The following is a 23,345-nucleotide window of genomic DNA, read 5'->3' on the forward strand; positions in this document are numbered from 1 at the left end:
ACATCAAGGATATAGAGGTTCTTGCGCTCTGGAATTCCATATTGTTCAGGTGTCCGAACACAAGAAGTTAGGAGAGAATGCTATGAGAATCAAGGTATATATTCTGTGCCATTATTACTACGAAGGATCTGAACAGTGGCATTAAACTGTGTTCGAATCATGGTATGGAAAAATTGAAAACAAGAGAAGGCATTAGACTTACTATGCGGGAGATACACCCATGTAAGACGAGTACAATTATCAATAACTGAAAACAAGAGAAGGCATCAGACTTATTATGCAGGAGATACACCCATGTAAGACGAGTACAATTATCAATAAAAGTAATAAACCAACGAAATCCATTCCTATCAATTATTCGACAAGAACCCCACAAATCAGAATGAATAAAAGAAAAAGGAAAAATTACTTTTATCATCAGTAGGTGGATAAGATGTTCGTGTATGTTTAGTAAATTCACATTCATCACACCTAAGTTGTTGCAAACCACAATGTTTAACTAAAACAAGAAACATGCGATGTAAAATATGAAAAGAAGGGTGTCTTAAATGATGGTGCCACTGGTGGAGTTGAGAGAGAGAGAGCTGTTTGAGCGAAGAGTATGTGCTGTAACAAGAGGGGGCACAACTGACTGAGAATCCAAGTAGTAGAGACCATCACGGACTCGACCATAACCAATCATTGCACCTGTCATCATATCCTAAAAAAAAGACAATGAGTAGAGAAAAAGTGAACAGAACAATTAAACTCCATAGTCAAACGATAAATGGAAAGCAATTTAGAACATAATTTAGGGAATGCAAAACAGAAGGAAAAGATAGTGGGGGGAATAAGAAACAAAACCTATACTAGAGATGGGGGACAAGGAACATCAACAACATGTTCCTTATCTTGACTAGAACAAGGATTGTAAGTACAAAAGACCTCAGAGTTACTTGTCATGTGATCGATAGTACCCGAATCAAGTAACCATAAGGGAGAAGGAGAGGAAGAAACAAGAAAGGTACTTGATTGAGCAAGATTGGTTACATAAGAAGGAACAAGAGTAGTGCCTAACTGTGCCATTAGTTGCTTGAGAGTAGCCATTTGATTCGAAGAGAATGGTGCAGTAGGAGAGGTACTGTCAACAGTTTTGGAAAGATGGGCTTGTGAGCCCTGTTTTTTGATTTGCTATTACGACCACCTTTGGGATGATCATGGAGCTTGGAACAAGTTTCCCTGGTATGGCGAGGGCGACCACAATAATCACACTAAACAATTTCACAAGGAGGGTTAGGCCCCTTAGAAGAGTCCTCAGTAGTTGGAGTAGCCAGTAATGCAGAACGAACAGGAGTTTTGGGGGGCATCATAAAAGAATGTCGATGATCCTCAGATTGAACAATGTTATATGCCTGAATGAGAATCGGAAAAGTGTCACGACCCAGTATCTGCACCCATACCTAATTATACTCAGGATTTAGACCACACAGAAAGTCATATACTCTTTCCATCTCTCTCCTTTTGGAAAGTACCAGCATCTGCAGTGCAAACATAAGGACTGGGTGATAAAAGTCCAGCTATTGCAACAAGGTGAGTAAGGTGGAATAATAAGCAATAAGAGACAGTTCCTCCTGGGTAGTGGAACGAACCGTACGACGAATCTCATAAATCTGAGCATAGTTCCCTCCCTGAGAATAGGTCTAATGTACTGCATCCCATAGCTCCTTTGCAGAGTTGAGCAAAACAAAGCTAGGGCTGATAGTATGCTCCATAGGTCGAAGCAGAAAGGATATGATAAGGGCATCGTTGGCTAACCAGGTGCTAGTAGAGGCAGAATCCGTGGGTATGCATGTGTCCCAAGTGAGAAAACATGAGAAGTTGTTCCCACAGATGGTAAGCAGGCAATCACAAGACCACGGGAGATAGTTCTGACCATTAAGCTTGGTTGGTCCAGGATGGAGAGAGAGATGGTTGCCTGAATGACGACCATCTCACAGCCCGGAGGAGATAACACTGTTGGCTTCATTAGTAGTAGCCATGGCTTATAAGAAGAAAAAGAAGCAACACAGGTGGCGATGACACCTATGGCGAGGCACGACAACCGGAAGGGTTGTGGCGAAGCGAAGCAAGGACCAACGGCAATTGCAAGGTAGGTGAGAGAAGTGGGAGGCACAAGGAGTTGCAGGTCGCGGCGAGGTGCGAGGAGGTGCGGTAGCGGAAGTAGGCATGGTGAGGAGGCGTGGTGGGTTAGGGTTAGGTTTGCATGGAACATGGTTTAGTCTACCATGCTAGTCTAGAAGGGGAGGGCCCCAAGGGCGGAGAAGAAAATCACAAGAAGAAAAAAGAATTTTAGAGTTTTTGGCTCTGATTCCAAGTTGAGAACTAGAGATTTGAGAATGATTTAACTTGTCAATTATGACAGAGGTCATTCGTATTTATAACAAGAGGTTACAACCAAAATTGGATAGTAGGGTATCGCCGACTAAGCATCGCTATCTACAATAACTACTACGGTGCAAGTAAAAATACAGAGGTCAATAGTAAAACTAACTACGGTCATCTCAATACTAACCATTGTCCATTAAATTGAAACCCCATGGACCAAAGGCCCAACATGTATACAACCTAACCCCAAGTTTATTCCTTATAAAACAGGCCCATTTCGGTGATGAATCTGCATCACCTTAAGTCAGTTCCAATCAGTACATCTTTGTCATGACAGGATATCCATTTACAAAATCTCTACCCTTTCAAGATTCAACTGATCGCTTGTCACTTATATTCTAGTCAACCCTTGGGAACTCTATTTGTAGCTCTGCTTTCGTTTACCCGAACAAAACTATAAAATCTTCAACCCTAAAAAGGCTGTACCCAATGCACGAGGCTCCCACCATTGCGGGGTCTGGGGAGGGTCATAATATATGCAGCCTTACAGCTGATTTTCAAAGAGGCTGTTTCTAGAGTCGAACCCGCGACCACTTGGTCGCAATGAAGAGGCCCAAAGCATCGACCTTATCACTATCATCTCTTGTAACTTTGGGTTAGCAACCCAAGTCTTGTTTCATTGCCCAATTTTATCTGGATCTGTTTGCTCTCTTTTTGTCATCTTGCACACATTCTAGGATTCCCTTAGGTGTGCAATATTTATTTGTAGTTATTCCATGCACCTTTCTCAGAAAAAAGCCATAGTTCATTATATTTGCAATTTTCCTTGGACACTTATTTGACCCTTTTTTCCCATGGTTAATTAGCAATTCCTAGGCATATTCAGTTTAGTACATGTTGAATCATTGAGTTAGATTAGGCAATATCAATTTGTGGTTGGTTTGTCCCACATTCCATGTGGCTTAGAAGGATGTTGCCACAGTTTTTTATTCTAGTTCCCAATTATATTACATGTTAATCATCCTCCTCCCTCTTAATGTTTGGGCATTTACAATGGTAAACAGATATTCTCTGAGAGAAGGGGTCAATGGAAGGCAGCAACACATTCCCAGGAATTCTTCAGAACTCTTCAACGTTACTATAGCAATGCCTACATGGATGCTGAGAAACAAGATGCAATAAATGTGTAAGTACAGTCTCGTGCTTTCTACTGGCTTTTGGGAGAGGAAATCTATTCTCCTCTTAGATAGCAAACTTGGCAATAGCAATGCATTGTGGGAGAAGCTTTGTTTTGGCTTATGGACTTATCATAGGTTGATCTCACTTAGTTCACACATAATATTTTTTCCCTTTAGGGGGCCTTATTAATTTGATCTGTAGCATTCTTGGTCTGACTTATTTATATTGTTTTTTCTGCATTCGGCATTACCAACAAGCAGGTTCTTGGGGCATTTCCAACCACAAGAGGGTAAACCTGCACTCTGGGAGCTAGATTCAGATCAGCATTATAATGTTGGGAGGCGTGGTAATATGTTTGGGGATGAAAATGCAAGGTAATGTGTGATAGGACTGTTATTGCCCACATATGCAGTTATTAAATCTGCAACTGCATCCCATCTGATAAGCTTTTAGAATATGGATATGGTGCCCAATAGTGGGTCAGAATATATACCTTGCTGCTGTGGGATCTCCATGATCCCCTAGTCCTTTTATATTCTACTTTTCTATTTTTAATACAATTTTTTGGTTACTCACGATCAAAGATTTGTTTGGAAGATTATTAAAATTTGGGTATATCATCATTTCAGACTTCTGATAGAGTTTTGGAAAACAATCTATTGCATGATCTATAATCGTTAAGTTTCATTTCTGTTGAGGTTTCTGTGGTGTAGTTTTTCTTATTTTTTTCAGAAATTGTGTGATCTTACTCTCTCTCTCTCCCTCTCTCTTTTGGTAATCTTCCTTTCTTTTACCAGGATGGGATGGGGTGGGTTCAGTGAGTATTTAGATTTTTTTTTTTTTAGTTGTATTAGTAGTTGTTAAAAAGAGCAACCCAGTGCACAAGGCTCCCGCTACTGCAGGGTCTGGGAGGGGAAAATGTACGCAGCCTGGGAGAAACCCACTGCGGGGTTTGGGATAAATCTTGGTGTTTTTCACCTCTGTTTTTACCATTGCCTAGTTTCTTAAGTAAAATTATGTGCTTGGTAAGTGTGTTTACTTCTCAATCATATTTATTTTTTTGCATAAAAAATTTGAAGTAAAAAAATGTTTATTTTTTCTGAAATTTGTTTTTATTAATTAGTGGCGAAATTTCTGATGCAGCCTGCTAACTTGATAGGAATAAGACATGTTGTGGGTTTTGCTTGGTTGTACTGTTTTGTGTCATGTTTTGACATGACTAAACTGTTTAATAAATGGGACATGCTTAGGTCAACTGTGTAGCCTCACATACCGTGGTTGCAGAAATAAACATTATATTTGAATTCCTTTTGGTTGTGTAGCCTGGTGGCGTATCCTTCTCATGCTTGAGCGCACGAGTCCAATTCATATACTTGTATATTTTATGATTTATGAAATTTAACTTCATTCGTAAAATATGCCAACTCAAACAAACCTGAACACAAATTGTGAATTAAATGGGTTCATTGTGCTGGGTTTGTATCTGCCGGTTGATAAATTGGTGCTGTTCATACTAGGTTTCTAACTCATCCTCTGTATGCATAATGTTCGTGGTTATAAAATTCAACACGAGACTAATCTGATACACTCAACACATTTCTTCCGAATGATTGATATCATGTGGTTTGGTATGTATCTTAATTCTTAAGCGAATCCAATGTGCAATAAATCACCCAAAACGGTATAGCTTACAATTGTTATATTAGGTATATGTCTTCTTTTATCACCTAGATCTAAGCTATTTCCAGATATCCCTATAGAAAATGAGTTATTTGGTTATTCCCCTAGGATTAGCAAGCACTTATTTTATTTATATAAAAAATACTGAAACATACAGGTATTTGCTGGATTGATGTATATTTTCTTGTAATTTTGATGTAAACTAGTTCTTGAAAGCCCCACAGAAAACTAGTTTTTCCTCCAGGATTGGCAATTTCTTGGAACTTATATGCATATGCTGTTGGAACTTAAAAATATTTCAAAATATATCGAATAACATCTCTTTCTTATTTCATTATTTCTAAAATCAAAGCTTAAACTGTGAGATATTTCAGATATACTACATTGAAAAGTTTGATACAAAAATATAACAACCCTTTGACAAGTTATTTAGCATTTTAAAAAACATAGTATAATATGTGTTCTAATAATTTCTCCTATTATTAACTTCTTGTAATTGAATCCTTGACTGGTTTTCCACCCTATGGTACGTTTTAGTTTGCCAACATTCTTGTGTTTTCACTTTGAAGGAATTTTAAGTTAACTGTCAGTAATTATGTCAGTCTTTAGCAGTATGTCTGTGCATATGCACAAAGTAAAGGAAGTCGGGAGTTGGGATGAAGCAAATAGCGTGTCACCCAGATGGAAATAATTATGGCTGAGGTGTAGAAATGCCTGGCCAGTGTTGATTCTGGGATAGATTCTGCAGTTGGTGATAGCAATAAAAAACCTATAGGTTGGGGGTTGCGTCAAACCCCGGGAGAGCTGTGGTGTGATTAGGAAGGCTTCATTTGTGTTAAGTTTTTAGCTTCTTAACTTTCTTATTTGTACAACAGGGTAATAATTAGTTTAATCATTAGGGGTTCTTGAAATAATTTTAGGGAGTAAAATTGCTCTCCTGCTGAGCCCTAGTCCCCGCTTGCCACATGGTTTGGTTGCTGCTGATTGCAGAATGAATACACTAGTCTCCCTCTGCAGGCTTTCAAAAGATCAAGGCCATTAAAGCATTTTTCAGTGCCCAAAGGTTGAGAGAGTAGTGAAGTTTGATTTACATGCTTGAGCGTTTTCTCAGCTGACAAATTGGTTCTATATGCTTTTCCCCCATGCCCATTTGACTCTTTTAATCTGAAGATTCTTCCTTGTAATTTACATTGCCACAGCTCACTTAGTAATCGTTTTCTCTATTTGTAGGTCATTTTTCAAAAGATCTTTGTCAGATGGCAACATACTTTGTGAAAGTGACACACCTATGTCAACTAAAAATGCTGGGCAGAAGAAACTTTCTAACTTGGCCTTGCCTGAAAGCATGCAAGGAGGAGGTAGCAAGGGTCTTTCTGAGTCCACACCAGAAATCTCAAGCTGTGAAAGTGATTTGTCGTATTCAAGGTTCGGTTATTCTATTTTGCATTTATTATTACCCTGGAGAGCTTCTTTACCATCCAAATATCGACTGGTTTCCAGCATGCCCAAAAGTAACTTGTAATGAATTTTGGTGATGTATGCACTGACCAAGAAAAATTGAAAGAAGTCATCTTTCTTACCTCAACTGAAGTTGACATATCTGATAGTTATGAACATCCAATTTTGCCAGTTCTTTTCCTTTGCCCCTCTCATTTACTTTTTGATTCCATTCCTGTAACAAGTGTTGTGGTAGTTGACATGGAGAAATGTTGTCTTGGAATAGCGTATCATTTGAACACTGTGGTGGATGATGCTGCCAGATGTCAACCCCCCCCCCCTCTTGAGAATTGGGTTCTTCAGTGTGTTTTTCATACTATTGCATTACTTAAACATTGAGGATGACTTTTCCAACAATCATTTCTTTCTTGGCCCTATATTTGTGACTAAGGCTCTCTTCTTGCCAAGACCACTGGGTTGTACTCTCCATGGAACCTCTCTGAGAGAAGGAATTATGGTTCACAATGATAGGGAATTTTAGTATGTAGCAATCGAGAGGCGGCCTCCCCTTCCTATATGCCAAACTGATTTATCTGAGTTTGGGATCTAGGAAATGCAGGAAAATTTTATTGTAATGTTTGCTAATCTGCTATTTTTAATAAAAAAATATATTTTTTCTTAATTTCAAGTTACTATTTATAGTAAGCTTGTAAATTACTGTTTTGAGTCAAATTGAGAGTTATAGTTGGAGAAAATCAATTAGGGGAAGGGAGAAAGATATCTATACCCAACTAAAATGAGGGAAGGAAGAATAGAGATTCCAACCATATGAAGTCCATTAAAAATGAAGATGATAAAATATTAATAAGTGATGAGGTTATTAAAGAGGGATGGAAAAACTATTTCTACAACTTAATGAAAACATTAAACGTTACAGCGCTTTAGAAGTTCTAATAATCATTAAGAAACCACAAGTCTTAGATATATACGAAAAACTAGGGAGTTTGAAGTGAAAGAAGCTATAAAAGAAAATAAAAATAGGTAAAGCAATAGCTCCATATGGTATTCCAATAGAGGTGTGGAATTGGTGGAATAACTTGGCTAGCTAAGTTGTTTTATAAGAATATGAGCAAAAAAAAAGAAAAAAAAAAGAGAAGCATTGTGTTTCTGATTTGTAAAATAAAAGTGATTTAAAGTTGTAATAACTATAGAAGAATAAAACTTATGAGCCACACTATGAAGTTATGGGAGAGAGTAATTGAAACCTGCCTGAGACAAGAAACTAATATTTTGGATAACCAATTTGGTTTTATGTTAGGAAGTTCGACCAGATAAGCTATTTATATATATATAGGATACTAATAGAAAGATTTGAAGAATGTAGGAAGGATCTCCATATAGTCTTTGTTGACTTAGGAAAAGCTTATGATAGAGAGTCCTTATAGAGTTAATTTCTCAAGTGTTAGAGAAGAAAAATGTTCTAAGTAAATACATGGATATAGTTGGAGAAATGTAAATGGTGTGGTGAATAGTGTAAGAACTAGGGGGTGGGAGGGTAGTGAATTCCCAGTTACAATTGGATAATTTCAAGGATGAACTTTAATCCTGTATTTGTTTGTGCTAATCATAGACGACCTGAATAGAAACATTCAAGATCAAATCCCTTGGTGTATGTTTTTTGTTAGGGACATTGTTTTGGTGGATGAAACAAAAGTAGAGAAAAATGCAATTTGAAAATATGGATATCAAGCTTGGAAACACAAGGTTTTAAAATAAGTAGAACAAATGTAGAATATATGATGTGTAACTTTAGTAACAATACGGCTGAAAATGAGATGGTGAAAATTGATGATAGGGAGATACCGCAACATGAATTTTTTGGGTACCGAGGTTCAATTATAAATTATAAATAAATAAGGAGAAATAGAGGATGATATGCACAAAGAATTAGAATAGGGTGGATGAAATGGAGGGGTGCATCCGGAATGTTTTGTGATTGAGGTAGTCCTTTAATTTTTTTTTTTTGGGACAGTTATACGACCAACAATGGTGTATGGTGCTGAATGTTAGGTAGTGCAGAAACAACATTTAAACAAACTTAGAGTAGCTGAAATGAAGAAGTTGAGATGGATGAGTGGTAAAACTAAGAAGGATAAAACACAAAATGAACAACTTAGAGCTAATTTAAGAGTAGCTCCGATAGATGATAGCTTGCAAGAAGTCGTTTGAGGTAGCAGGGATATGTGCACCGGAGGCCTTTGCATGCTCTGGTACGGAAGGGCGATTTGATTCAGATTGAAGGAGCTAAAATAGACAAGGGTAGGCCTAAAATGTTTCTAGGAGAAGTGATGAGAAAAGACATGCATAGCTTATAATGCTTTGAATGGATTTGATTGGAGAAAAAAGTATTCATGTAGCCGACCCCATTTAATTGGTATAAGGCTGAGTTGAGTTGAGTTGGAGAGTATCAAACAAGTTGGTTTCTTTTCGTTTTTCCTTGTTTGATATATTTGTTGTTAGGAGGTTTTATTATGAGGAAGTCAAATCTGAGTAGGATTGGTTTTGGTGCCTCCTTTTGTGTGTGTACGTGTGTGTGTGTGTTTGATGATGAATGTTAAAGTTGTTGAATCACAGTTTATATGCTCATCAGATTGGCATGTAATTTGAAGTTCTAATTCACTTTATGGATTCTGTACAGTTTTCTTACATGTTTACCTTTTCTTGGCATTTGGAAGGCTTGAGGGTGGATCGAAGATTCCGATTTTAATTTTTGAAATTTCTCACAATTTTCAATCGCTGTTAGAAAAGAAATCCCGTCTACATGGACCCTTGCCCTCCAATCAGCCTTTTCCTTTCATATATTCATTAAATAGATATGTAAGTATAGATATTTTAGTAACATTTAAAACTGAAAATTGATAAAATTGTCGAACACATCTTTTCAATCCTTTTTTCTTTGAAGCCTACAGGTTTTTCACATTTTCTCTCCATAAATGCGTATTAAGATATAAATGACAAAGAAATGGTCAGATAGTAAAGTGCAACTTGATAATCAGCAATATAATTACTGCCTCAGGTTAAAAGCCTCCACAAAGTAGTTGACCAAGTCCATGCTGCCCAAATTCTACCAAAATTGGTCTGTATGAAAGATGCTTGTCAATATTTTAACTCACTGCCTATAATCTATTTTGCATAATTAATTCTGTTTTATAACTGTAATCATGGTAAGATCTGATTGTAGCATCTCATATTCTACTCCTCCACCCCCTAAAATTTAAAATAACTCCACAAAGTAAAAAAAACAAAAGTGATATTGCGTCCCCTGGTTGGTTATGTTTACAAGGTGGGGGATCCCTCCTGTCCATCTGTAGGCATTTCTCCAGAATATCCAACTTAAAAGCAACTCTCAAGATTGAACATATGTTCAGTGTCCTAGAAACATGTGTGATCTGCTTTAATCTTCTAGCTTTTGACATCTGATTCAACTTAGTGGTTGTCTTTCCATAGGTACACAGCATCAATGGCTCAAAGGCAGCTTTTTACGGACATGCATAAAGACCACTGTCTTGAAAGCAATCAGATTTATTTCAATGAGAATGGTGATACATTTAACTGCTCTAATTTTCTTGATGTCGACTGGTTATCTTCCTCTGAGGAAGAAATATATGAGAGGTAAATTTTGTTGATAATTCTTTAGTGAGTTGTGTTTTGATTTTCTTATTGAGAAGGTTCCATGAAAAAAACACCTAAAGTGATACTTGTGGCGTTGACCCAAGTTTGGTAGTGTACGTTGACTGAAGTTGTCCTACTACTATATATATAAGTTACTAACTAAAAATGGAAAATACATGATTTAAACAAACAAAACATAATGTAGATGATGCAAAACAAATAATAAAAATTGAAATCATTCTATCATAATTACAAGTAGATTGTTCAAAAAAAGGAATGATATTTGGGCAAAATGTGATTTACCTTTTTGTTCCAAGAGCCTTTCCTTAGGTAGATGTACTTTGGTTGTGTAAGATTCACGTGTAGAATAAAAGATTGATGGAGAAAATTTAATTTCTTGGCTAATTTCCTATGTTTTGCACCTCTTGCAGTCGAAATAGGGGGAAGAGAAGTTGATTTTTTCAAAAAAGGCTTGTTTCATGGGAAACAAGCCCTTTTTATGAGGGGCTGGTTAGACCAAAATGGTTGAACCCATCGAAATGGTCGAAATCTATCGAAATGGGTTGAAATTGGGGACTATATTGTTTCGGGCACTTGCGATACGGTCGATATTGTCGAAATTTTTTTCAAAATTGCGAACCGTGTTTCTTTGTTAACAAGTAGTCAAAAAGTCATATTTAGTCTCTAGAAGGGTTTTTTATTTCTATATTTATTTTTTCTTAGTATTCAAGCATTTAGTTTTAGCAATAGAGAAGTCTAGTTTCTATTTTCTAGTCTACGTAATTGAATTCAAGCCTTTACTATGTAAAGAGGTTGATTGTAGTTGCTGGAACACGGTTGATTAATGATATTTTGTGAGTTTTGCTTGCTATTTCTTCCTGAGAAAGGTTGTTCAACAACTGAGATAGCTGTGGGTGAAAGACCCAGGGCTGAGAAGCCATCCCTCTCTTACATCTATCCCTTCTGTACTTTTATCCTCTATTTTATACTATTTCCCTCCTATTTATTTACTATTATTGTGAGAATGAAGTCTCAACCTTTGCTGATCAGTAGAGCACACAACCAGGCTATTGATTCCAGTTACAGTGTTTTCCCGGGAACAAATTTTGGGTGTTGTATCTCCCATGTCTGTACTCCGATTGGTGCAGGATTTTAGGGTCTTGTTAGTGACCTAGGAGAGAGACTCGACCAAGAGTTGAGGCCCATCTGAGGCCTATTGCTGTTGTGGCTGCAAATCACCCAATCAAGCCTGTTTTGACCTAATTCTGTCCTACTTTTGACTGTAGTGGATCTTTGCAGCCTGCGACCTATTGAAGCTGAGATTTTAGGGGTTTACTGGACAACCCAAAGGCCTCACTGATGTAGATCCCCATCATGGGATCCAGTACCGAAGGAGGAAGAAGCAGCCTTGAAGTGTAGCTACCGTCCTAGCATAGGAAGCTCTCTTATGCTGCTATTTTAGTTCCTATTTTAGTAGTATGGTTATGTTCTGGAAGTCCTATTAGCTGCTATTTTCTTTCATAATTAGCAAATAGGAGTAGTTTCTATTTGCATTAGTTGCTATTTTGAATTAGCTTCTATTTTCATTAGTTTCTATTTTGTGTCGAGCTTTTATTTTTGTAATCTCAGACCTCTATATAAAGAGGGTCTGCTGTAGATACAAATCACTATTGAATAATGAAGATTGCTGCAGTTTTTGCTTGCTCCCTCTCCTGAGAAAGGAAGACAACAACTAGGATAATTGTGAGTGAGATACCCAGGCTGAGATAGCCTTTCCCACCCACATCTACCATTGTTGAACTCTTTTCTTTTCTGTTCTCTGTTATTGCTTGCTGTGAGGAGAGATTGAGTGGATCAAATCAGACTTATTTGTAGGCACAAGCCTGGACCGAAGCCAGTAGCAGCCCAGTTCAGATCCTTCAAGTCGATCACAGATTGGTGGGGGTTTGAGCCTATCGACTGGGTGCTATTTCTCATAATCTGTCCAGCCATTCCAGAGACCCTTTGTAGGGTTTGAAGATCATCTCAAGGGAGGCCTACGACCAGGGTTTCAGCCCCTGTTTCTTAGTCAGGTGCCAACTGCAGGTCTTCCTCTGTTCTGGCCGAGACCCAGTTCTGCCTGGGATCGATTTCTGCTATTGATTCTACTGCTGGTGTGTTTCCCTGCTACTGCAAGTATTTGATTGGGATTAAATCTGGTTCTTGGAGGGCAGGTTGGATCTTCTAATTTCTGGATTTTATTGCCCTTGTTTCTGCTGCTATTTCTGATTTCTGTTAAGGCTAATAAAGGGTCAGATCTGAATTGGTTTGAGCTTAACATATTGGAAGTTGTTTACCTAGTGTAATCTACTTCTGCAGTACCCACTCAACCCAAGTTTTAGGCTCTCTCAAGCCTTTGTACGTGAGTTACAAGATTTCTCCCTTTTACCCTAATTTTCCAGATTTCTGAGTTGTGTAAACTGCTGAGATATGATCCTAAGTTCTGTGAGTTGCTGGAGCTTGTTATTGTGATGGACTCTAATGGGACTGATTAAAGAAAAACCTACTGCATGAGGCTCCCGCTACTGCAGGGTCTAGGAGGGGCAAATGTATGCAGCCTTATCCCCTGCTTCGCAAGAGAGGCTGTTTCCAAATTTCAAACCTGTAATCAACATGTTGCAATAGTGCAACTTAACCGTTGCGCCATAGGCTCGCCCACTTCTATTGGGACTGATTACCGCTTGGTAATTTAGTATGACATCAATGCATGCCATGTAAAAGTTGATATGGCCAAAAGGTTTCAACATTGGAATTGGCTTTAGTAAATCTGCTAATTTGGATCAGAATCCATTGACAACGATCCTGATTACCAACTTATCTTCACAGAGTGACCTGCATATTTGGCCATTATCTGCTTCGTTTTCCTATTGAAAGGGCAGAGATTGATGGAGACCTGCCGTTTTGGATTCTTGAGCCAAAAGCTCCAAAAAATATGAAATCTCAGGAGAACTAGACCCCCTCTTCATCCCACTTTCTGAGTGAAGTGGATGATTCTAGCTGACACAGCAGGGTCGGATTGGAATTCATAGCCCCTGAGCTGCGTTCGTGGTAGATCCAGGTCGTTGAAATCATGAGGGACCTCATGGCCAGCCTTGCATTCCACATTTGTTTCCTTTACTCGGAGCTTTTGGGTTTTCTTAAATAAATTAGGTTTGGAAAAGTGGGTATTTTTCCACATAGAACAGTGATGTAGGCTGAAAGTTGCCACATGAAAGGGGATGGCCTGAGGAACATGTGGACATTTTTGGTGCCAGCTCAGCTGACTCATTCAAATTTGAAGCAGCACCACTTTGCTGATCCATAAGAACAGTAATCTGGAGATTTTTCCCCCCTTTTTTTTTGGTTCATGAGTAGTACTTGCTCTCTGGCTATAGATGTGAGTTTTGGTATGGTGAAATTAACATCTGCCAAGGTTGGTGGACTCTTTAAAAGTGTACCAGTTTCCTTATGCAGAAGTGGTGGACGTGAGTGGGTCCATGTTGTAAAGAATCTTACACCCTTCACCCTGTTCAAGTTTTGGACTAATACTAGCTCGGCTTTGGAGTTAAAACACATTTCAAATTTATGCGAAATTACAAGAATGCTACAAACCAAGATGAACCAGCTCCAATTGGTGTCATTTCTGTAATTCTTTTGCTACTTTTTCTGCACTATGGCTGTTGCAGATGAGTGGCTGAACTGGCTTGACCCTTTTGGCAATCTAAACCAAGATAGACTAGCTCCAATTGGGTTTTTGGGTTCAATGGGATATTTTAGTTTATTTATTTATGTTTTTATTTTTTGGATTTATATTGTACTCTCTTGTTTTAGTTTTAATAGGCTTATTATTGGTACAGTTGATTTAGGATTTTATTTCAGTTATAGATCACTATTAAGATTCTTTTATTTTCTGTAAATACAAAGTTGTAATCATGGAAAAAACAGATTTGAGATATTGAATGAAGAATGAGTTTTGGTTGTGGCTGAAGAACTGTGAGTGTGTGTGCTGTCTCCCTTCCCTGTCTCTCCTCTAGTATTCCTCTCTCCTTGCAGCGCTGATTGTAGACATCGATCTCTATTGGTACTTTTCAGATGAGTTTTTTAGGTCTTATCGAAGCATCCCTGTGATACTCACCCTGTCCATTTTCGACTTTTGAGTTGAGATTTGATCTCTGCTAGAAGTTCTAAGCAGAATTTCAAATCTGGTTTCTGATTTTCTGCCAGCCCTGTTCAATCAAGTTTTTGTTTAAAAAAAAAATACTTGGTTTATGGGGGACTGACTGACTGAGCTTGTCTGATCTTAAGAGAATTAGGAATCGAAAATAATCCCCAGAAGTTGCACTTTGATTGGACAACCAGTAAGAGAGTTCGATGGCTTAAAAGAGTGTTGGGTGCTCCGTTTCTTATTCTGGTCTATTCCTTCCTGTCGTAATGTAGGAGATGACTCTCACCCTCTTTCCACATTATTCTCTTTTAAGGCCCTTCCATTTCCCCCTTTTTTTAGTTAAATCAGTTTTGTCCTTACTTTAACGTCTATTCCAAATTAGTCCCTAAACAATAAGTACCATTCTCTATTACATCCTCTCTTACTTAACAACCCCTTTGAAAATTCTGGGTATATTACGAGAGTGCCACTGGTAATTAGATTTGAGCTGGTTTTTGAACCCCAGATCCACATCAATGGCATTCTTATTGTGAGTTGAAGTTTGACCAATTAGATGGTTGGGTCCTTTATGACATGGATGTCGGGTTGGCAACTCGTGATCTGACATAGTTCACTACCCTCGGTGAATTACTCGCTTTTGTACTTGCCCTTTAAAAAGCAATGGTTTGCTGATCGTAGACCAGCATTGCTCATTAGTGCCACAGTTTGATTGCTGGGCATGTGATGTAGATGCACATTATGGAAGGAAATATGAGAGGAAGAAGGGTCCAGCTTTAGTCCACCTGAGTGGCTAGGGTCCAGCCAAGAAGCCAGCCGAATCCCTACTTGGTCCACCTGAGTGGCTAAGCACAAATAAGGGCCAATTGGGCCCATCGGTTAGGGGAATAATTAGTAGTTGTTTTTAATTAATTAGTGGGCCATTAGGCCCATCGATTGAGTAAGTGATATATCAAGTCCAAATTGTCTTAGGACTCTATTTGTTTTCCACATAGGTTTATTATTCCTAGTCCAATTTTAAATTCTTAGTTGTAGTAGGAGTGTTTAGTCCTATTGGGAAACTAGCTCCTAGTAGTAGTTTGATTGCTTTTTCTGTCCTCTATAAATAGAGGAGCCTATGTACTCATAATTTCAGATTTGAATAAAGAATAATTGCATTCAATTGCTTAGAACAGTCGGGATAGCTGTGGGTGAGAAGCCCGGGCCGAGACAACCGCTCCTCCCCCACTTTTCCCTTTGTTTCTTTTTGTTTGAAGCTTTCTATTTTATTCTAAAGTTACTGCTGTTGAAGTATACGATTGTTGTGAGTATTTAGAAGTTCAGATCTGTCCAAGTTACAAACCAGAATTGATTCTCTCTCCTAAAGCCTGCGATTATTTCTCCTAGGTCAGAAAATCAAAAAAGCTTGTAACATCACAATCAGCTATCAGAATCCTCTCAACTTTGGGGTTTTTGTACCCTCCCTAGGGACTATCTACGCCCAAGAGTGCAGCTCAATCGGACTCCTACAGACCTGGCCGCACCTCTCTTTCTCCAGCTCCATAGCAGGTCTTTCTCTTTCCTATCGGGTTGGGTTTTGGGCTGGTTTTGCTCCTGCATTAGTATTGTATCCTTGGGGGTTTATTTGATGGTCTTATTTCTTTGTTTCCTGCTCCTATTTATATAGTTTGGAGTTATAAACTGCTGGGGTAATTTCTTGTAATCTATTCCTGCATTAAGTGGTGTCAGAGCTATGGCTCAGACAGAAGAACCCCAACTCACCCTTCAAGATGTGATGAAAGCAATCCAAGCCTTGTCTACGAGGTTGGATGGACATGACCAACAGTTGGCTGACCTAAAAGAGAGTACTGTTGCCCACTCTAACACCCAACTAACTGTTGCCCAAATTAATGTTCAACCTGTTGTTAATTGCATTGGTAATGTTCCCAGAAGAGTCACTATGCAACCTAGAAGGAATGCCCCAGTTCAGAATGATGAGTATGATGAGTATGACAATCAGCTTTATCAGCCTAACGATACGTACAAGGTCAAGTTAGAATTGAAAGAGTACAGGGAGGCACGATCCCCCTCTACTACCAGGACTGGGTAACTTTCTTTGATGACTACTTCCGGTGGTATCGTATGCCTGAAGAAAGGAAAGTCCAATTAGTTGTCACTAAGTTAACTGGTGGAGCTAAGGACTGGTGGAGGAATGAAGAGAATAGGCTGATCCGCAGTCGTCAGATGCCTCACAGTTGGGAAGACTTGAAATTTATCCTTAACGATAGATTCTTACCACCCACCTACCGACGTCGGCGCTACGACATGCTGAATACTCTCAGGCAAGGTATTATGACTGTAGGAGATTATATTGATTGTTTTAATGAACTGCTTTCAAGAATAGGTGCCCATAAAGAAGATGAACTGCTCATATCCCGTTTCAAATTGGGGTTAAGCCGTTAAGGTATGATATTCGTGAGAAGCTTGGTGTGATCGAGATACCCTCCTTAAGTACTTGTTTTGAAAAATCACTAGAAGCAGAGGATCTGATCAAAACAACCTCCAGAAGGTACATCCAGCCAACTGACAACAAAAAGCCTTATGTACCAACCAAACCCACTGGATTTCCTACCCGAGCTTCACAAGATACACATGATAAGGGGAAGGCTCCAATGGGAAGGGAGAGTGGATCTGTGACATGCTACAGTTGTGGAAAGACTGGACACAGAAAAATTCTGCCTTAAACAGGGACGATCCAACTTTGTCATTAGTGCCATTGAATCCAATCCGGATTTACAAATCCATAAACCTCAGGATGATGATTGGACTGTTAATGTTGCAGTTGAAGGAGAGGATGATGAACTGGAAGATGAGCTTGCACCAGAGAATGATGATCATCATGCTTATGTTAATGTGGTTGCAAGAATCCTAGTGTCTGAAACTAAGGTTGAAGACTGGAGGAGGCACAATATCTTCTGCACCTTAATGTCTAGTGGACCTCACAAAGCTCAGGTGATTGTGGACAGTGGAAGTTGTGTGAATGTGGTATCTCAGGCCTTTGTCATTGACGGAAAGCTTAAGACTGAATCTCATCCACAGCCATACAAGGTATCTCTTCTAGACAACAACTCCATGGCTGTAACTCAATGGTGTTCAGTCCCATTGAAGATTTCAGATTATGAAGAAAGTATATGGTGTGATGTCATCCCCATGGTCCTCACTGATGTACTACTTGGAAGGCCTTGGTTATATGACAACAATGTGCTAGTGGGAGGTACTAAGAACCAATGCATCTTTGATCACAAAGACAAACCATTCATTCTAAACCCACGCAACATACCTCAGGTAAAAGACATGTTAAGGGCTTCCCAACTAAGGAGACATGTCTTAAAGAATGTTGCTAAGACCTCTTCCAAAACAACCATTGAGCAAAAGAAACAACTATGCAAAGAAAATTTCAGCAAGAAGAACACTGTGGACAACAAGCTATGCGTGTTGCTCCCATAGAGGATTCCTGACCATTAGTGAAGAAACCGGCCTAATCATAGCTCTTGTTACCAAGGCTGCTGAACCAGTGATAGAGGTAAAACATCCCCCACAAATCAAACAATTACTTGCTGATTTTTCATATTTGATGCCAGAAGAATTGCCTGATAAACTACCACCAATGAGGGATATTCAGCATGCCATTGACCTTGTGCCTGGGTCAGTACTCCCTAATCTGCCCACTTACTGTCTTAGTCCTCCAGAGCATGCCGAGCTCAAGAGACAAGTGGATGATTTATTAAAGAAAGGGTTCTTGGTTGAGAGAGCATGAGTCCATGTGCAGTACCAGCCCTATTGACACCAAAGAAAGACGGATCATGGCGTATGTGCATTGACAGCCGGGCCATTAACAAAATCACGGTAAAGTACATATTTCCTATTTCTCGTTTGGATGATATGCTTGACATGTTGACAGGAGCCTCCATCTTTTCAAAGATTGATCTACGGAGTGGCTACTGTCAAATTCGAATCCGTCCAGGGGATGAATGAAAAACAGCCTTCAAAACAAAATAAGGCCTGTATGAGTGGAAGGTTATGCCTTTTGGCCTCACCAATGCACCTAGCACTTTCACGAGGGTGATGACACATGTACTACGACCCTTCATCAACAAATTTCTCGTAGTGTATTTTGATGACATACTAGTATACAACAAAGCACAAAATGAACACTTGGAGCATCTGAGACGTGTCATGAGAGTACTACGGAAAGAAAAGTTGTACATCAACTTGAAGAAATGTTCCTTTATGCTGCCCAAGGTCATCTTCCTTGGTTTTATTGTCTTCACAAGGCATAGAAGCTGATCCGGAGAAGGTAAAAAGTGTCGTCGATTGGCCTATTCCAAAGACCTTGACCGAGGTTCGTAGCTTTCACGGTCTTGCTTCATTTTACTGACGATTCATCCGGAATTTCAGCGCCGTTGTAGCCCCAATTACAGAATGCACAAAAGGGGGAAAAGTCCCATTTCAATAGACCCAGTCACTAAAGCTTTCAATTTGATCAAACAAAAGATGACAGCACCAGTGCTTAGACTACCCTTTTGATCTTATGTTTGAAATGGCTACTGATGCATCCCATGTTGGGATAGCAGGAGTGTTTATGCAAGAGGGCCATCCGATTGCCTTCTACAGTGAAAAGTTGAATGATGCAAAAAGAAGGTATTCTACCTATGATTTAGAACTCTATGCCGTTGTTCAAATCCTCAAGCATTGGAGGCATTACTTAATTGGCAAAGAGTTCGTGCTTTATTCGGATCATGAAGCACTCAAATACTTGCACTCACAAAAGACCATTAGTGATCAGCACGCTAAATGGATCTCATACTTGCAAGGATACGTATTTGCTCTCAAGTACAAAGCTGGGAAGGAGAATCAAGTGGCTGATGCACTTAGTCGAAAGGTTATGATGATGAACACCTTCACAGTACAAAGTGCAGGAGTGGAACACATCAAAGAGGAGTACATTAGTGATGCTAATTTTTCAGAAGTATTCAACAACATACAAGGAGGAGGATGGGATGACAAATTTGTTATACATGATGGGTATCTTTTCAAAGGCACTCGCCTCTGCATCCCAAACACCACTTTGAGACATCACTTGATTCGAGAGCTACATGGAGGAGGAATGGGTGGACACTTTGGCAAGGACAAAACATACTCCATGATGAAAGACTTATACTTTTGGCCTCAACTCTTAAGGGATGTGCAACATGTGATACAGGGATGCTGCACTTGTCAACTTGCCAAAGGAGAAAAGAAGAATACAGGATTGTACACACCGTTGCCCGTTCCACATGCACCTTGGCAAGACATAAGCATGGACTGTCCTAGGCTTACCACCTACGCGGGAAAGGTATGATTCCATATTTGTGGTAGTAGATCGTTTCTCCAAGATGGCACACTTTATTCCGTGCAAGAAGACTCTTGATGCAAGTCACTTGCCCAAACTCTTTTTCAAAGAGATAGTGCGCATACATGGTCTACCACAGAATTGTTTCAGATAGGGATGTCAAGTTCATGAGCTACTTCTGGAAGACCCTATGACTGAAAACAAATACTAAACTCAAGTTCTCCACATCCTCAGACAGATGGACAGACCGAAGTGGTGAACAGAAGTCTTAGCAACTTACTCTGATGTCTAGTCCGAGACTATGAAAAGACTTGGCCATTTATACTAGATATTACTGAATTTACCTATAATAGTTCTATCAACCGCACCACAGGTTGTACACCATTTGAGATTGTCCTTGGATTGCAACCTCAACGACCAGTTGACTTGTTACCTTTGCCATGTTAGGCCCATATTAGTGTGGAAGTCGATGAGTTCCTTAGACACATCACGGAGGTACATGCTGATGTTCGTCGTTGCATCGCTGTTAGCAATGACAGATACCAAGCAACTGCCAATCGACATCGTCGCTACGTGGAATTTCAGCCTGGTGATATGGTAATGGTTCGAATTCCACCTGAGAGGTTTCCTCTTGGTACAGTGCACAAGCTCCATCCTCGGAACATGGGTCCCTATAAGGTCTTGAAGCGCATTGGCACCAATGCTTACATGCTAGAGCTACCTCCTACTTTGAAGATCAATAATGTCTTCAGTGTAGCTGATCTGACGATATATTTTTGATGACGGTGACACTGAACACACCCTCAAACTTCCTCAACTTGCAAACCCTAAAGATGATGTCATCGAAGATGTTCTCGACAACAAGTTCACCACAGTTCGTGGGGGCAAAGGGTACTACTCCTTCCTCATCAAATGGAAAGGTTGACCACGAGAGGATTGTACTTGGATCCATGCCGATGACTTTCAACGCCTTGACACGGACCTCTATGAGCACTACATGTCCCTTACCCATTCATCGGAGTTAAATGATTCTAAGAAAGGGGGAGCTGATGTAGTTGCACATTATGGAAGGAAATATGAGAGGAAGAAGGGTCCAGCCTTAGTCCACCTGAGTGGCTAGGGTCCAGCCAAGAAGCCAGCCGAACCCCTACTTGGTCCATTTGAGTGGCTAAGTACAAATGAGGGCCAATTGGGCCCATCAGCTAGGGGAATAATTAGTAGTTGTTTTTAATTAATTAGTATTGCTTTTAATTAATTAGTGGGCCATTGGGCCCATCGATTGAGTAAGTGGTATGTCGAGTCCAAATTGTCCTAGGATTCTATTTGTTTTCCACATAGGTTTATTATTCTTAGTCTAATTTTAAATTCCTAGTTGTAGTAGGAGTGTCTAGTCCTATTGGGAAACTAGCTCCTAGTAGTAGTTTGATTTTTTTTTTGCCCTCTATAAATAGAGGAGCCTATGTACTCATAATTTCAGATTTGAATAAAGAATAATTACAGTCAATTGCTTAGAACAGCCGGGATAGCTGTGGGTGAGAAGCCCGGGTCGAGACAGCCGCTTCTCCCCCACTTTTCTCTTTGCTTCTTCTTGTTTAAAACTTTCTATTTTATCCTAAAGTTACTGCTGTTGAAGTATACGACTGTTGTGAGTATTCAGAAGTTCATATCTGTCCAAGTTACAAACAAGAATTGATTCTCTCTCCTGAAGCCTGCGATTATTTCTTCTAGGTCAGAAAATCAAGAAAGCTTGTAACTTTACAACCAGCCATCAGAATCCTCTCAACTTTGGGATTTTTGTACCCTCCCTAGGGACTATCTACGCCCAAGAGTGCAGCTCAATCGGACTCCTACAGACCTGGCCGCACCCCTCTCTCTCCAGCTCTATAGTAGGTTTTTCTCTCTCCTATCGGGTTGGGTTTTGGGCTGGTTTTGCTCTTGCATTGGTATTGTATCCTTGGGGGTTTATTTGATTGTCTTATTTCTTTGTTTCCTACTTCTATTTGTATTGTTTGGGGTTATAAGCTGCTGGGGTAGTTTCTTGTAATCTACTCCTACATTAGCATGTCAGCCCATTGGCAGCCTAGTGTATTTCTTATTTCCTAGTTCATGTGTTGTGGGAATCATGATATTTAAAAAATTGTTTCTGCCCAGTATTTTACATTTTCTGTGACCCTCCACCCCTTTATTTTTCATGAAAATGGAAGATAACTGTTTTACGGGTAGAAAGGTAATGACTACCAAGGTTCCTAATTTTGGTTTCGATCAGATTTTTTGTTGAAATATGCGAAATGGGCTCGAAATTTGGTCAATTTTGCTGGTCAACTCGAAATGGCCATTTCAGTGGTCAAATGATGGAGTTTTGGCCTGAAACTTCTATATAAGCATGTTATACATGTTTGAATCATTAGATTGAAAAAAATAAAAAATAAAAACTCCCAAGTGAAAGTTTGGCTTCGTGTATGCTGAAGCCGAATGTATCATTTCCCTTATTATATAGCCTATTCTTTACAAGTTTAGTCCTACAACATAAAAATTCAATAAAAAAGTTTGAAATATTCCAATGGAACGGAGTACCATAAAATTGAAAAGCATTAGACAATTTCAGTCATTCACCGAAATTTCGACCAAAACATTGCAAATCTGTCAAATTGCTGGTGATTTCGTTTTGACCAAAGGTCGAAACTGAGATAAGTCGAATTTCGAACTATGATGACTACATTCCAGATTTGCCTGTGAGACAGTGGCTTACTTTGAAGCTGTCATAGCTGGGAAATGAACTCCATCAGGATTCTAACAATCTGTCGCAGTGTCTTAGTCCATGAAAATTTTGATCCAAATTCTGAAGTCTATTATTCTGATGGTTAGTATGACCTTACCATATTGATGTTCTCCAATTCCTGGTGTATCATTTTTTGAAATCATGGCAACTCTAAATTTGACAGGACCTATGGCAAAATGTGGGCTGACATAATTTGCCTGTAGGAATTTTGGAATTCTCTGGTATTTTTTAGTGAGAAATTTTACTGAGTAATTTGTAATGTCTGCAGGTCTGGCCTCATTAACTCTCCTATAACGGGCTTGTCCTCAGAAAATGTTGTGGATGGAATAACAATGGAAACAACACCACCTCAAAGCGAATATGGATCCAGCATGAAGGTCAGTATATTAATTTATGGAAAGTGCAAATTCAATGGGTGTAACAAGTAACAACAGCTTCAATCCCTGTCATGCACTGGGACCCACACCTGTATTGACTTGCATTTCTGCACAGCTAGGATGACAGCCACTGTAATGCTACATATACTTTGGAGTAGCTCACCTCCTCCCCTGCAGTTTTATATCAGTGTCTATATTCTGAATTTGAATTATTGTTTTTTTTTATTTATTATTATCTAGTCTATGTGGAAGGTCAAGAAGGGAAAAAAAAGCACTTAGTGGTGAGTTTCCCACAGGGGGGGGGGG

At 39.3% G+C, this 23,345-nt stretch overlaps 1 protein-coding gene across 2 annotated transcripts in view; it reads left to right on the top strand.

Annotated features, from left to right (window-relative positions):
- The window catches only part of LOC122083789 (phosphoinositide phosphatase SAC2-like), a 39,935-nt gene that overhangs the window by 14,627 nt on the left and 1,963 nt on the right, over positions 1–23,345 (top strand). For both annotated transcript variants that reach the window (XM_042651684.1, XM_042651685.1), the window contains 5 exons: positions 3,429–3,550; positions 3,804–3,917; positions 6,454–6,648; positions 10,168–10,332; positions 22,931–23,039. In XM_042651684.1, the coding sequence (XP_042507618.1) occupies positions 3,429–3,550; positions 3,804–3,917; positions 6,454–6,648; positions 10,168–10,332; positions 22,931–23,039 (705 nt within the window). The remainder of the gene's footprint in view (positions 1–3,428; positions 3,551–3,803; positions 3,918–6,453; positions 6,649–10,167; positions 10,333–22,930; positions 23,040–23,345) is intronic.

Source organism: Macadamia integrifolia, chromosome 7 (assembly GCF_013358625.1).
Source record: "Macadamia integrifolia cultivar HAES 741 chromosome 7, SCU_Mint_v3, whole genome shotgun sequence".
NCBI lineage: Eukaryota > Viridiplantae > Streptophyta > Magnoliopsida > Proteales > Proteaceae > Macadamia > Macadamia integrifolia.